Genomic DNA, 14,668 nt, shown 5'->3' on the forward strand with positions numbered 1-14,668 from the left:
TAAGAGGAAAGATTTCTGATGAAAGTGCTTGACTATACAACCATGAAGACTGATATGCATGGCTGACAGCATGTAAACGGCTAGCTGGGTATTACCTGATGACTAAAACCCCTCACTAACAGCCCAATAACAAGAAGTGGTTTGCATGCTACAATCTTAGAATGTATTTCTTAAGAAATCACAAAAGCTTGATGAATGCACTCAGGACAGCTGCACTCTAGTATGCTTGTGAGCAGCTGAGCCACAACCCCAAATGTGTTAGATCTACTTATGTGCTACAACTATTTATAGATGTCCTCTAGCATGCGATTGTTGTTCTGGGGCGGAGCTAGAACTGCAGCCAACTGTCTGGTGTGTGAAACTTCCTCAGAAACCAGGGTTGAGGCCACACTTGGCTGTGTTATACCTGAAAGGCACTGTCAAGGCACTGCTAGTGCAGCACGTTGTACTCCTAGTTAGGGGAGCAGTTTGGTAAGCCATTCGGTACGTTGGGCAGTACAGGCAACCTTCCACCAATGCTAGTTAAACAAATCAAACGCAGTTTCTTAAATGAGATTAAACGTTATTAGAGCAGGCAAATCTCACATTTCAGGAGCGACTTAAGCATCAACACCAAAAGGTTTTGGGTAAAAATTTATTTTACATACTGAACATTGCCACTAACTGAATATTCAATGCAAGACTTTTTATTTACAAGGGGCAGGGTCTGGTAGTCTAGTTGGCCAGTTAACTCATCTGCAATCCTGGAAGAAAGGAGTTGCCAAGCTGCAAGTCAGAGCTGGGGCGTACATTCAGCTCCATGCAGCTGAGTTGGGAACTTTTGCAAAGTCCAGCTATCCATCTCCATGGCAGGCTCCAATTTTCACTACTGACAGTGGAAACTGATGCAGACAGAAACATGACAACCGGCCTAGGTGAACAAGGGAGTCACCAGGCATCAGATTCTCCAGCATCTGCCTTAGCTGGACACTCACAAGTTAGGCCTAACGACGATTTGAACAGCAACATCCTTGGAATACAGAACATTAAATTACAGGGACTACGAGGAAATGCAACAGCAGTTATGGTGGGGGTCTTCCTAAGTTAGCCAAGTGTTCTAAGTGCCGTAGGCTTGGCCCTGGACATCACATCATGAACCTCAGGGCAAATGGGCAGGAGACAGTAAATACTTTGACCAAGATTCAATCATACTGAAAACAAAGATCCTACTGGAAAAGCAAGAAAGGGTTCAACGTGACGGTAATGGGATTGTCCGCTGGAGTCTGAAAAAGCCAGGCTCATTCACGCTGCTCCATCTTCACCTTGGGGGGCCTCAAGAAGGTTCTGTTTTTCTTCTCTTTCTTCCCTTTTGTATTTGCCTGGAAATTTCTCCAGCTGTCCACACGTCCATCCCGACTTTCCTACGTATGAGGAAGATGAGAGTGTAAACAAGAAGCAAGTGCCGTGACGCCAGAGTGTCCTTTCCTGTTTATATCCAAAGGGAAGCATTTCCTGAGACGCCTTTCAAGGAGCGCAAGTCGCCAGAAGTAGGGAAAGGGCTTCAAAGCACTAAAAGGGCGAGTTGGTGGAAGAGATTTTGTAGCAGTCTGTCTTAGTAACAACAGCTAGGGCTTGTGGGAAGAACAGAAAAGCCATATAACGAGCGGGGGGAATGGATGGGGAGTGGCAGAGCACATGCTCTGGAGTCAAAGGCTCTTGTTTCAGTACATGCTATCTCAAGTTAACAGGATTTCAGCTACCAGGGATGGGAAAGGGACATCAGGCTAAGAGTTTGGAAAGCCACTGCCAGACATGACAGCTTCAAATGCAAAAGAAAAACTAAACTATACGCTTTTTGAGGCACCCTGGTGGGCGTTCCTTTGCTTCTAGAATTAATATCTGAATCTGCAGGGAATGCTGGGAGTGTCCAGAACAAAGCTGTGCACTTTGGTAAAAAGGGCAGTATATGTAAGTAGGCATGCGTACACATACATACATACACATATGTATACTGTATATGTATACACATAAAAAGGTACCCCTGCCCGTACGGGCCAGTCTTGCCAGACTCTAGGGTTGTGTGCTCATCTCACTCTATAGGCCGGGGGCCAGCGCTGTCCGAAGACACTTCCGGGTCACGTGGCCAGCGTGACAAGCTGCATCTGGCGAGCCAGAGCTGCACACGGAAACGCCGTTTACCTTCCCGCTAGTAAGCGGTCCCTATTTATCTACTTGCACCCGAGAGTGCTTTCGAACTGCTAGGTTGGCAGGCGCTGGGACCGAACAGCGGGAGCGCACCCCGCCGCGGGGATTCGAACCGCCGACCTTACGATCGGCAAGCCCTAGGCGCTGAGGCTTTAACCCACAGCGCCACCCGCGTCCCCATGTATACACATACATATGTATAATAACCCTTTCAACACAAGCCTTGAAGCACAATCCTAAGCACATTTGCTCACAAGCCTGACTGAAATCAGTGGGACTTACTAGAGAATAAGTGTGCTTTGAGATTAGACTGCTAAAATGCTGATGGGACAGCCAAAGCTGCAAATAACAATTACCTCAAAATTCTTCTGCCACTCTCGCTCACGCTTGGCTTTCTCTTGAGCCTCTATTTCTTCTTCTCGTTGCCGCTTCCTAGAATAAGAGCCAGGGAGAAAAATTGGCATTGCATTCCCTGTGAGTAATGGGGACCAGGACTAGATTAAGGATCAGCGCTGCTCAGCAAGGAGACAGGATGAGTTAAGGGAGATCAGCTGGATGTTTCCCTCGACAAGGATACAGGAGACAGAACAGATGGGAGAAATCTGGGAAAGGAGTCCTATTTGTGTATATGACTCCCATCATCCCTGGCCATTGGCCATGCTGGCTGGGGCTGGTGGAAGTCAAGAGCCCAACAACATCTGGAGAGCCAGAGATTCCTCAGTATATCCACATCTCTATGCTATGACCATCCATGTATCTCCTCACCACCACCTTTTAAATTTAAGTGTGTGCCTCTGAAAATGAAACAGCGTATTGCCCATACCAAACTCTTGGCAGAGGACAGGGTACAAATTTAGCAAATATTACATTAGGCTTCTATATGGCAAGCCACCCACACTGTCTTGGATAAAGCCCTTTGGAACAGATTGTTCCTGCTATAAGATGACACTTTTGAAAATGGGTTGAAATCTGGCATATTTTAACGCTTGCTGCAATGAAAAGGGCCTTGGGTGCAGAGTGCTGGGGCCCAAAATAAAATGCAGGACTTGGATCCGCCCAGAGGAGATGCACTTAGTACAAAAATAAACCTGGCTTCAGAGCAAAGAAAAGGGCAGAAAGAACATTAACTGGATCTCTCAGCCTACAAGCCTTGTAAAACAAAGACTGCCACCTGGAGCTCCAATCTCGATATTACAATGCAAGAGCTCTTTTCTCATACAGTATACCTAAATTATGTATTTTCTCCTAGTCATCCTAGATTATTACATGAGACACACTGCAACCCACCTCATCACCTTGCAAATAACTTATGTAGTGCAATACTTTTTCTCCTACAAAGCTTAAGTTTGCGGTATAAGTGGGCAGAGCACTGCTTTTGGTCATGTATTAGGTGAATTCAAATCCCTGCTCCACAATACAGCTCAGAGGGCTGCATAAGACAAGTATTCAATCCCTTAATGTAACATACATCATAAGCTAAACAAAACACCTTGTGGCAACTTAAATAATAAGAGATTTATTGTGGTATGGGCTCATGCATACAGGCATAGAATTATTTATTTTATAATGAATCCTAATCAAAACTATTTCCTAGTTTTGGCATATTTTATCTTGGAAGATTTCTGAACCACTCGCATTATAGCATGCTATGCTATCACCTATTTACAGCTGTTCATAAATGGTCACCATGCCTGTCTTGTATACGTTTAAGCTTTCTGTAGAATTGTGTTGTATTTCTTGGCCATTTTTTCAATTTCAAACACAAAGGTAGGTGTATGTGTGTGATATATATTTATATACACACACAAGAAAAAAATTAACCGAGGGTAGCAGTTCATGCATCTGATGAAGTAGGTTCTAGACCACACATGCTTATTACACAACAATAAGATGTATTAGGGTTCTTTTTAAGGTGTCAAAAGCCTCTTTGTTATGTTTCTTGCAACAGATTTAACATAGCTGTCTCTCTGGGAGCATGTGTAAAGCTGCTCATTGGGTTAAGCCAGGGATCAGCAAACTTTTTCAGCAGGGGGCGGGGCCACTGTCTCTCAGACCTTGTGGGGGGCTGGACTATATTTTTTTTTGGGGGGGGGGGGAATGAACAAATTCCTATGCCCCACAAATAACCCAGAGATGCATTTAAATAAAAGGACACATTCTACTCATGTAAAAACACACTGATTCCTGGACTGTCCGCGAGCCGGATTTAGAAGGCGATTGGGCCGGAGCTGGCCCGTGGGCCTTAGTTTGCCCACCCATGGGTTAAGCGTTATAAAAATGCTTAATAAAATAGCATTTCCCTCCCCCTAAGTACCCCTGAGGCTACTTTTGGAAAACCCCAACAACTCAGATTTCAGATGCTGCCTACATGCTCCACGATTCCTAATTACATGGGCTTCAAGAAAAGCAACACCAAACACAATACCCCACTGCTTCTCCTACCTTTCATGCATTTCTTTTGCTTCTCTTTCTTTCCTTTTAATTTCGAGTTCTGCAAAGAGCTTCATTGTCTGTTTGTACACCGCTTGTTTGAACTGTAAGAAAAACAGGTTTAGCACTCATACCAAGGGCCCAGCTGCAATGTAACCTTTCATTTAATAACCCCTGGGCCTGGAAAAATGAAAAGCTTTACACAAAACTCCTTCCCCCACCCCCTTCCACAGGACTGCATGCACAAAAAAAATGACACCGCAGCACACACTAGGTGGACACTTCAGAGGCCGGGACTTGAAATACTGCATCTTCTACCAACCCATCACGCTGCTAGCACATTCCAAAATAATCTTTCAAGTGTTTATACAAGACGCCACCCTGTAGTAAAGTTCTTAAGAATGGAATTGTTTTCTAGTTTGGGGAAAGTAGCAGAGGCTGCAATCTCTGAGTAGACATGGTTAAGGCTGTCCCGTAAAACTGCAGTGAAAAGCAGTAAATCTCAGCACCCAACAGTAAAATGAGGCCCAAATAATGAAAAGGAAGGGAGAGCGAGCAGGGACTTTGCAAATATATATATATATCTATTGGGAATACTTCCATATTACCTGCTAGCCGAGGTTTCCCAAGCAGGTCCCAGTATATTTAAAACATGGTAAAACAGACTGGGCCCAGCATCAGCAGCCTGAGACAGCTGTGGCACCCAAGCAACCTGACAGTGTCCCCACCTTCAAACCCTCCCCAGCACACCAAGTGGCTGGGTCTGAGTGAGCAGAACATATTGACATTAACAGAATAATGGCAACGAGGCCATACATATCAGGCACCAGGTCTGGGAGTGCTGTCATTTAGATGTCCCACAAGTAGCACTGTGGGGGAATTTACATAGCAACAGCCTGGCTGTCCAGCACTCATAAGAGTGATGTTGCATCCCACCACCTGTTAAGTCTACTGGGGGCCTACAAATGTAAGAGGGGATCCAAAAGGCACTCAGGAGACACTGAGGAGGTTTACAAGCCTCCAGCCTCAAGGCTTCAAATGTTCCAAAATGTGCATTGCTCCCAAATCATAAAGCAACGAGGTACACCCCAGGCGTGGGAGAACCCAGCCCTGCCAACCAAGTATATCCTGCTGGTCAACTTACTACTTCTTGATCATCTTCTTCTATGTTGGTTGGCCTGCCTTCTTTCTTTAACTGTTTCTTTTTCTCTTTTGCCTAAAAAGGTATCACAGGTAAGGAGCACAGAAATCTTCAGAGTCTGAACTGCACTAGGCTTGTTATCACTTCTGAGGCCCATTCCGACAGCCACAAGATCAATCAGAACAGGCACTGATGTCATGGGCCCCGAGTGATTTCCGAATTTGTTTACTTTTTACTGTCTGGATATGCAAGTTAAAAATATAAAAATGCAAGTACAAGGAGACATGATCAGTGATAATACTACAGGATTATTTTTTAAAGAAAAGTTTATAGTTATCCCGCTTAAAGGAGGCTAGCTAAAAAGACTGCAAGCTGAACACTCTGTAACTTTCTCCTACTTCCCACATATATGTCATTATGGTCAGGCCCTCTCAGAAGTCTATAGAGTCCCAGGCCACCTCCAGCTTTTGGGACCCCTAGCCATAATAATAATAATAATTTAAAAATGATGACATACGTGGGGAGAGAGGTATAGAAAAATGCCGGTGGTTGGTTGGCTTGATAGTCACCTGATCTTAAGAGAACATGCTGATCTGTCTAATCTTGTGCCATCAGAACTGATATCTTTTTATTCATATCTGTAAGTTACAATTCCTTAACGTGGCAAAATCTTTATCAGTTAACAAACAAATCATGTCTTTTACTACATCTCATCTCTTATTTGCTTAAAGATGCATCTCTAAGCTGAGAGTGTGTCACATCTGTGTGTGATGAACATTTTTAAAAATTCTGAACGCCAAAGAAATGAAAAGCATCTAAAATTCAGGCACAGGCCAAATGCATCCCCCCACCCCCCTGGATTCACCCTGATTATGATACAGGATTTCAGTTCAGTCCCACACAGTTTCCCATTTGCTTTTAGCAGAGCTCATTTTCTAGCTCTGCAATATTCTGCTTTTGGGGCTGGTTGGAGACAAAGGAGAGGAGTGAGGAATTTAGACAAGGATGGAAAATTAGGCAGCATTCTAATCCCTCTCTAAGCTCCTCACCCATCACATACTCAAAGGTAAAGTGGCACAGCAAGAATTCCATCTAATTCAACAGCAAGAATGTGAGCAATGTGGGAGCAGAGGGCTCTGAAGGGATATGGCCTAGCCAAACTAAAGCACTGAGCACATGAAAATGTTTAATCAATTTAACATGATCCACTCAAGCTTGTGTCTAGGATGAGATATGGCAGAAAGTATCATAATAAACCAATCTTATCTCCCATCAGCAAAAATGTTTAAGTTACATTTTTTTCCCTAGCAGAATTTTAATAAGACAGCTTCAAAATAAGTTTAAATGATCTATTAGATTTCATCTGCATAATAAACATTCATCAAATTCCAAGCACCAATAGTTACATTTGGTATGCCTCCCCGTTCCCATTTCTAACATTCCAGTTCTAGTTATATTTGCAGAAAATCAAAATCATGGTTGAATAAAATACAGAAAAGCTCTGTTCTAACCTGAACTATGATGAGGAAACACTTTAGCTCTCGGCAAACATAAAATTGCACCCCCTCCCTAGGCATCAAGCTCAGTCGCTTAATCCCCTCCCTCGAATCAGAGGCTAGCTGTCACACACCCACGGTACTTACAATGTGCTCTACATATTCCTTTCCAGCCTGTATCACGTCCAAGGCCCTCTTCTTTTGTTCCTGGTCCAGCAACAACTTGTATGCTTTGTCGACAGCTGACAAACCAAACATTTCTATCAGCACACTCAACATCACTTGAATGGTCTACACTGCTTATGCGATCAGAGCTTGAGAAAACACTAAGCCGTGTTTATTTCCAGAGATCCAACAGAGCAGCAGTAGGCAGCTCTCGTTCCAAGCTCTAGCATCAAACCCAACCGCATTCATTTGGTGCAATGCTAGCATCTGGAGCTTTGGAAACACAGGAAAATCAGCGAGGTACCTTCAAATGCCTTCTGTGCCCTTTCAGGGTCATCTTGGTTTTTGTCGGGATGCACCAATATGGATAACTGTAAAAGACAGAGTAAAAATTGACTTTTATCAAAAGGTGTGCTGCTATCACAGGGCTACCCATAACAGAATGCTTTGCATTGGCTTCTCTGCCTTGTTTATTAATAAAATGGCACCAAACATTCGCCACTCATTCTCCTCTTTTTGAAATAAGCCCTTCATCTGGATTCCCAGGCCTCCCCAATCTCAGCAAAGCAGCTGAGTAGATCAACTGAAGAAACCCACTCTAAATAACTACGGATTTGTGGACCTTAATACTGTGTATCTTTTCACAGATATTCAGTTAGGGCAAGCTAATTTCCTAGAGGGCCCTCAAATCTTGCTCCCCTGCAAGATTCATTCAAAGAATTCATTCAAGTATTTATTCAAATTGTGAATAAAAAACAACAACATCAAAGTGCTCACATTTGTGATTTCACAGTGCAAGACCAGGACTTGTTACCTGGTGCAAAATTTGGCATTTTGAGAGCCTCAGCTTCAATTTCAAATAAAACTAAACAACAACACACAGCTTGCATATTATTGAGTTGGAAGAGAAAGCTTGCAAAAATGAGTAGTCTCTGATGCAACCTAAGTCAGAACTGAACTTCCAGTGCTCAAGGAATTAGAACGGCGGTGGAGATGGGGCTTCAGGGTTACTTGCACAGTCACAACCTATGACACATGGCACATCCCAAACAAATACAGTGGTACCTTGGTTCTGCCTTGGTACTCAAACAACTTGGAACCCAAACACTGCAAACCTGGAAGTAAGTGTTCTGGTTTGCGAACTTTTCTCAGGAGCTGAACGTGTTCCATTTTGAGTTCCACACTTCTGATTTGAGTGCCACGCTTCCTTTTTGGGTATTACTCTGAAGTCTGTCTGTTTTTGCTATTTATTTTGCGTTTTTTGTTTTTGCAGCTCTTTTTTGTTTTGTTTTTGTGACTGTGTGGAACCCAGTTCAGCTACCGATTAATTGTGTGACTGGAATACACAGTTTATTGCTTTCATTTTATGGATCAATGGTCTCATTAGATAGTAAAATTCATGTTAAATTGCTGTTTTAGGGGTTGTTTTTAAAAGTCTGGAACAGATGAATCCATTTTGCATTACTTTCTATGGGACGCATGCCTTGGTTTTGGAACGCTTTGGTTTTGGAATGGACTAAATTTGAGAACCAAGGTACCACTGTAGTAGTAAAAATAAATAAACTGTTAAATAACTAGTTCTCTAACAAATACTCTGGCTAGGCATGTGTATATGAACATACAGGTTATCTAGTAACCAGTAGGACATGAAACCAAATTTGAGTATAATTATGCCACCAAGTATACATTCTGGGAAAACAAACCCCAAGTTTTTCTAGGGGAAGCTCATATCCAACTTCAAAGCCATTGTTGTTTCTCTGCAAATACTAGGGGAGAACACTTTTCCTCCTACTTCTGCCATATCCTGGCTAATATAGTAGCCATTGTCTTCGAAGGAGAAGTACTTTCCCCTCTCCTCACATGATTTCCTCCAAGGCTCTTTGTATTACAAAAATTACAACAGAGGCATGTACCTGACGGAATCTCTTCTTTATCTCCTCATCTGTAACTTCAGGGTCCAACTGCAACACCTGGAAGAGACCAAAGTAACATCATCATAAGCAGCTACATTCTGAGCCTTTCTGCAATCTGGAAACTACATAAAACTTTCTTCAGCAGAAGGGTTACACTCCAGCAGACGAGGCTGTGATAACATGTCATGCCGAAACTCATGCCCTTTCCCAAGCTTACATCTTTGGTTATGCAACTGGATCTAGGCCTGTGTGTGCCTAAATGAGCATTTTTTTCTTTGGTACACAGACTGAGAAACTGACAGAAGTGGCTTCCTTGAAAGAGGACTGCCTCAGAAAATCCTATATACAAATAAACTCATTTTCCAGGTGATGACAGATATGTAGCCCACATCATCCATGTTTAAGAGGTAGACACCAACAAGCTCAGAAAACAATGTTTGCAAAAATATAAAACCTTGGGTCGGGGGCTTAGGTGAAAAAGTCCCCAAACAGCCCAGTGACCATTGAGTGTTCACTGGCTATGGATATGTGTGTGTGTGTGTGTGTGTGTAAAATCAGGGCAGAGCGGAGAATGGAATGGAGAATCCTAGAAAACAGCATGGCTGGCAGGCGCAAATAATAAGATGTAATAAAAAAAATTACAGGTATAAGAGTGGGACAGAGACAATATTAAATTAAAAGCATTTGCAGATGACGTGGTGATATCTGTAGAACCAATAGAGTCAATCCCAAAAGTATTACAAGAGATTTAAAAAACTGGAGATGTAGCAAGTCTTAAGATTAATAAAGACAAAACCAAACTCATGGTAAAAATATGAATGATGAGAGTTAAAATAAATTACAAGATGTGTCAGGTCTAAAGACTGAAAGGAAGTTTAAGTATCTAGGTGTATGGTTGATAGCAAATAATATAAATCTGCATAAAGATAATTATGTAAAAACCTGGGAAGATATTAAAAGAAATTTGCAAATTTAGGACAGAAAGAGGAGTAAGTCGAGTTATGAAATGTTAAAATGATTGTAAAACTATTGAAATGTGTATATCTGAAAATCATAAATAAAACATCTGAACAAGAGCACTCTACACTGCAACACTTTGTGGCAGGTACTCTTTGCAGGTGCAAACTCAAGAGACAAGTATGACATTGCAGCTTCCATCTGCCTTAAAGAAAGTGCTGGCTATGAACTGAGCATGACTGTCAATCACACAATAAACAAATTAACAGCTGTAAAAAAAATCGTATGAATGAAAATGTGCTTGGACTTACCTCAAATGGATTCAGATTGAAATAGGATGATCCAGGTCTAGTAAGCCTCTCAATCTGGTTTTTTGACGTTAGAACAGAGTCCCGCTTTTCTATTTGTTTCACCTGCAGAAATTAAACAGCCATCAATTATTAGAACTGTACATTATTAAAACATATGTTGAAAGGAACATCTGTAAATAAAGGTTATCTTCAGAGCCCAAGAGCAAAGCATCATTATGGGTTGGATTCAGAGATGCACCCAGAGAAGTGCTGCTCTTGCTGGAAGGAGTGGAAAGCAATTTTGACTGATCTCGCCTCCTCCAGCAAGCCCCTGCCACCTGAACAGCTGCCCCGGAGGGTCAGGAGACCTTTGCAGCAACATGAGAGGCAGTATGGGGTACTTCAGGGAAAACTGGTACAAACTGTCTTCCCTGTCCCTTCCTCAAAACAAATTACATTGCTGGGGGGAAAAACATTTTCCAGATGTGTGAATAATATATGGTGCATGCCAGAACCATATTTGTAGTGCAACAGGTTTCAAAATAAAGGAGATGGATACTGGTTTGTGAATTCAGTGATATAGTATAGGCTTTCTTTTGAGTGTATATATTATTATCATTATTTCATCCTGCTCTTACATGAGGTTCCAAGAAGTCTCCCATTAAAGGAGTTAACCAGGTCTACCATACCTGCTTGGCTTCTGCAATGTTACAGCATCAGGTATAGACATTTATTATAATGAAGGCTGATATTCTCTGAATGACGATTTCTGTGCCCGATACCAGTTTCTGCATTTGCACATTGAAATCATATGGTACAATCCTGCAACAAGTAAGTGCCAGTACTCAAACATGTGGATCGGACTGTGAGGTATCAAATTCCAGAGGGCACACAACTGCAGCTGCATTAATTATTCCAGGTGTGCACCAACAGCTGTTAGTCACTTAGAAGACTTTACACAGGATGGATACATTAAACCAGGCACCCCCAACTTTTGGCCCTCCATATGTTTTGGACTACAATCCCCATCATCCCTGATCACTGGTCCTGTTAGCTAGGGATGATGGGAGTTGTAATCCCCAAAACACCTGGAAGGCCGAGTTTGCCTATGCCTGGGTTACAGGGAACATGTTACTCCCGTTAAAATAAATTCACTGGCTACTGGTCCATTTCTGGACACAACTCAAAATAATAGTTCTGACCTAAGCCCTATTGGGCTTGGGCCCCAGGCTGCCGTACAGACTGTGCTGATCTTCAAGCTGCTGCCAGGACAAATAATATTTTAACTGCTGCATTTACATACACAGAGATGTTATTTTAATTATCAGTTTTGTGCAACTTATGGTTATTATACTGTAATTTAATAAACGATGCTTTTAAATGTTGCAAACTGCCTCGGATCCCCCACTTGGGGAGAAAGGCAGGATGCAAGTAAATAACACCCAACAAGCCCTGCAGTGTGAGTCAATGTGTCTTATCCACAGGGCGGTGGGTTAGTGGTCCCAGATAAGCAGAAATAGGACTACAGCCACTTTTAAGAAAGCCCTGTAGTTAAAAGAAGTATGTGATAGCGACAGTATGCCCTTTTTAAATGTGTCAAGGGGTGTTATACTGGGTTGTGGTTGCTGCTGTTATTTTGATTATGCACTTTGCAGTTTTATATTCTGATTTTATCCTGTGAACCGCCCTGAGACCTGAGGGTATAGGGCGGTATATAAATTCAGTTAATACTGTAACAACTCCTCCATGCACACAGTGCCGGATTTACATATAAGCTAAACAAGCTATACAGCTTAGGGCCCCACTCTCTTGGGGCCCCCCAAAAATGTAAAGAAAATAAACCTGGATGTACATTTCCGAAATACAAGTTAAAAAACAAATAAGACCTACATACAGCAAGAGTCTTTTGTGTTGTGTAGCTCTTATGATGCAAGTAATGGGCCCCGCCTGCTAGCCTGCTCCCTAAAATATCACTGGGTGCTAATTTCTATATATAGGGTGACTACATTCTGCATCATGGACTGGTTTCATGGCAACATGTGCAAATGGCTTTAGATATTTATTAGGTCCATAAATTACCATATAGCATATAGAGTGGTACCTCTGGTTGCGAACGGGATCCATTCCAGAGGCCCGTTCGCAACCTGAAGAGCCCGCAACCTGAAGCACCATATCTGTGCAGGTGCGTGGCGTGATTTGGTGCTTGTGCGCATGCGTGAAGCGCGATTTAGCACTACTGTGCATGCGCAAGCAGCAAAACCCGGAAGTAACCCTTTCCGGTACCACGGGATGCAACCTGAAAAAACGTAACATGAATCAAACATAACATGATGTATGACTGTATTCAACACAAAAAACTGCGACTATTTGTTGTTGACAAAGGACAGCTGGACATATAAAAGGCCCCATTACCTTCAATAGCTTAGGGTCTCATCAAATCTAAATCCGGCCCTGCATGCACACCAGATGAGGAATGGGTCCCTCTGCCCCTTCCTTCACCATTAAAGACCCTCCCCGGGGTCCCCGCAAAAACACCAGATTGGCAACCTCAGGCAGCCATAGCCAGGACAGTCGGGGGGGGGGGTTCAAGAGAGGCCCTGGGGAACCGCCGGTGCTCTAGTCATGCACCCCGCAGTATCACCCATAAATGGGCCCCTCCGCCCCAGGGAGCGGGGGGGGGGGTGAGGTGGGAACGGCAGGGGGAAAGGCGCGTCCCTGCCGCCCTCGCGGGACAGGAGTCGCAGGGAGCCCCAAAGGAAGAGGCCAGGAAGGGAGGGAGCGCCTTGTGGATCTCCCCCCGCGGCCTAGCCAGCGCCAAGGCCCGAGGAGGGCGAGGGAAAGCGGGGGGCTCGAAGCGCAAGGGGGGGAAAGGGGCCCAGGGACTCCGCACCTCCGTGTAGAAAGTGAGAAACGCCTCCTCGGCGCCGCGGCCCGCCTCTCGCTCCGCCGGGGTCGCCATCTCTCGCGCCACGTGACCCTCCGCTCGACCTTCCCACGTGATACGGACCCCCTTTCCCCCCCTTCTCGGCTGAAGCCGCCGACACGTGACCGGCAGCTACTCGCCTTGCCTCGGAGGGGACGGGAGGGGCTCTTAAAGGGCCAGTGCGCGGCTGCAGCAGCTGTCAGAGAGTCTTATGTCGCAGGTTTCTTGCCACCGGCAGCAGGTGTGCTGTAGCAACCAACGGGGCTAAGCGACATGGCAGCTTTCCCCCTCCCCCTCCACAAGGGATGTTGTTAGCCTGAGCTTATGGTCAGTTCTCCCTCTCTCCTTCCGCCTGCCTCACAACAACCCTGCACACACACACACATATTCCAAGTTTGGGGCAAGTACTCCTGGGTGAGAATCCCAGCAGAGAAAGTCACAAAATAGGCAGTGAAGTAGGGTGTGGAAATATAGGCTGTTAGCCCTTCCAAGTGAGTTCTAAAATGTCCGTCTTCCCACACGCAGGAAAAGGCCACACGTTTGGCAAGTTACAAATTGGTTTACTTATCACCAAACCCTTCAAAGGTCTGGTTATGTGCTTTTCCATACATCAGTCAGAAGCAGTAAAACCTTTTTATCGTTACAAGGTAGTGAAAGTTTCTAAATTATTGGTATAGGAACACAAGAAAGGCTGGTGAGAGCAATGTGGCTGAGATGGAGCAAACCAGCTCAAAGTTTTTCACACACTGAGTTCTCTGGTAGACTAAGAGGGGAGACGACACAAATGCTTTATTTACCTATCTGCTCCCACCAAGCCAAGGGGAAGTGACATAGATAAGCCTGGCAAGACAACTTACTCTATGGTACTACTGTGGTTCAGTTTAAGTAAGCATAAAGTATTGTGCAAACATTCTAACTTCACATACACATGAGCTGGTAAAATATATCCCCAATATCTGAAAAAGATAGTGGGGTCATTTGGATAGCTCAAATGAAAATGTCAATGCAGTATGCAGCTGCTGTGAAAAAGTGGATTTCTTGCTAGGAAAAACCAAAGGGTTATACACACACACACACACACACACACAAACCCTTTGCATCCAGGCAAGCAAGAGGCATTATTGTAGTTCAATGATACATTCAGCCAGGCAAAAGTACCTGAGAAGGGT

General features: G+C 43.8%; 2 protein-coding genes across 2 annotated transcripts in view; both read right to left on the reverse strand.

Annotated features, from left to right (window-relative positions):
• RPA2 (replication protein A2) overlaps window positions 1-14,668 on the reverse strand; it is a 160,705-nt gene that overhangs the window by 125,091 nt on the left and 20,946 nt on the right. The gene's annotated exons all lie outside the window — the stretch shown is intronic.
• DNAJC8 (DnaJ heat shock protein family (Hsp40) member C8) lies at window positions 621-13,618 on the reverse strand. The gene is made up of 9 exons (XM_083456056.1): window positions 13,467-13,618; window positions 10,598-10,699; window positions 9,330-9,386; window positions 7,721-7,787; window positions 7,399-7,493; window positions 5,759-5,830; window positions 4,627-4,718; window positions 2,541-2,616; window positions 621-1,400 (listed from the first exon to the last, which is right to left on the reverse strand). The coding sequence occupies exons 1-9, from the start codon at window positions 13,533-13,535 to the stop codon at window positions 1,278-1,280; spliced, it is 753 nt and encodes a 250-aa protein (XP_083312182.1). The 5' UTR covers window positions 13,536-13,618; the 3' UTR covers window positions 621-1,277.

The sequence above is a fragment of the Podarcis tiliguerta genome (genome assembly GCF_965153285.1).
Source record: "Podarcis tiliguerta genome assembly, chromosome: 8".
NCBI classification, from domain to species: Eukaryota; Metazoa; Chordata; class Lepidosauria; order Squamata; family Lacertidae; genus Podarcis; species Podarcis tiliguerta.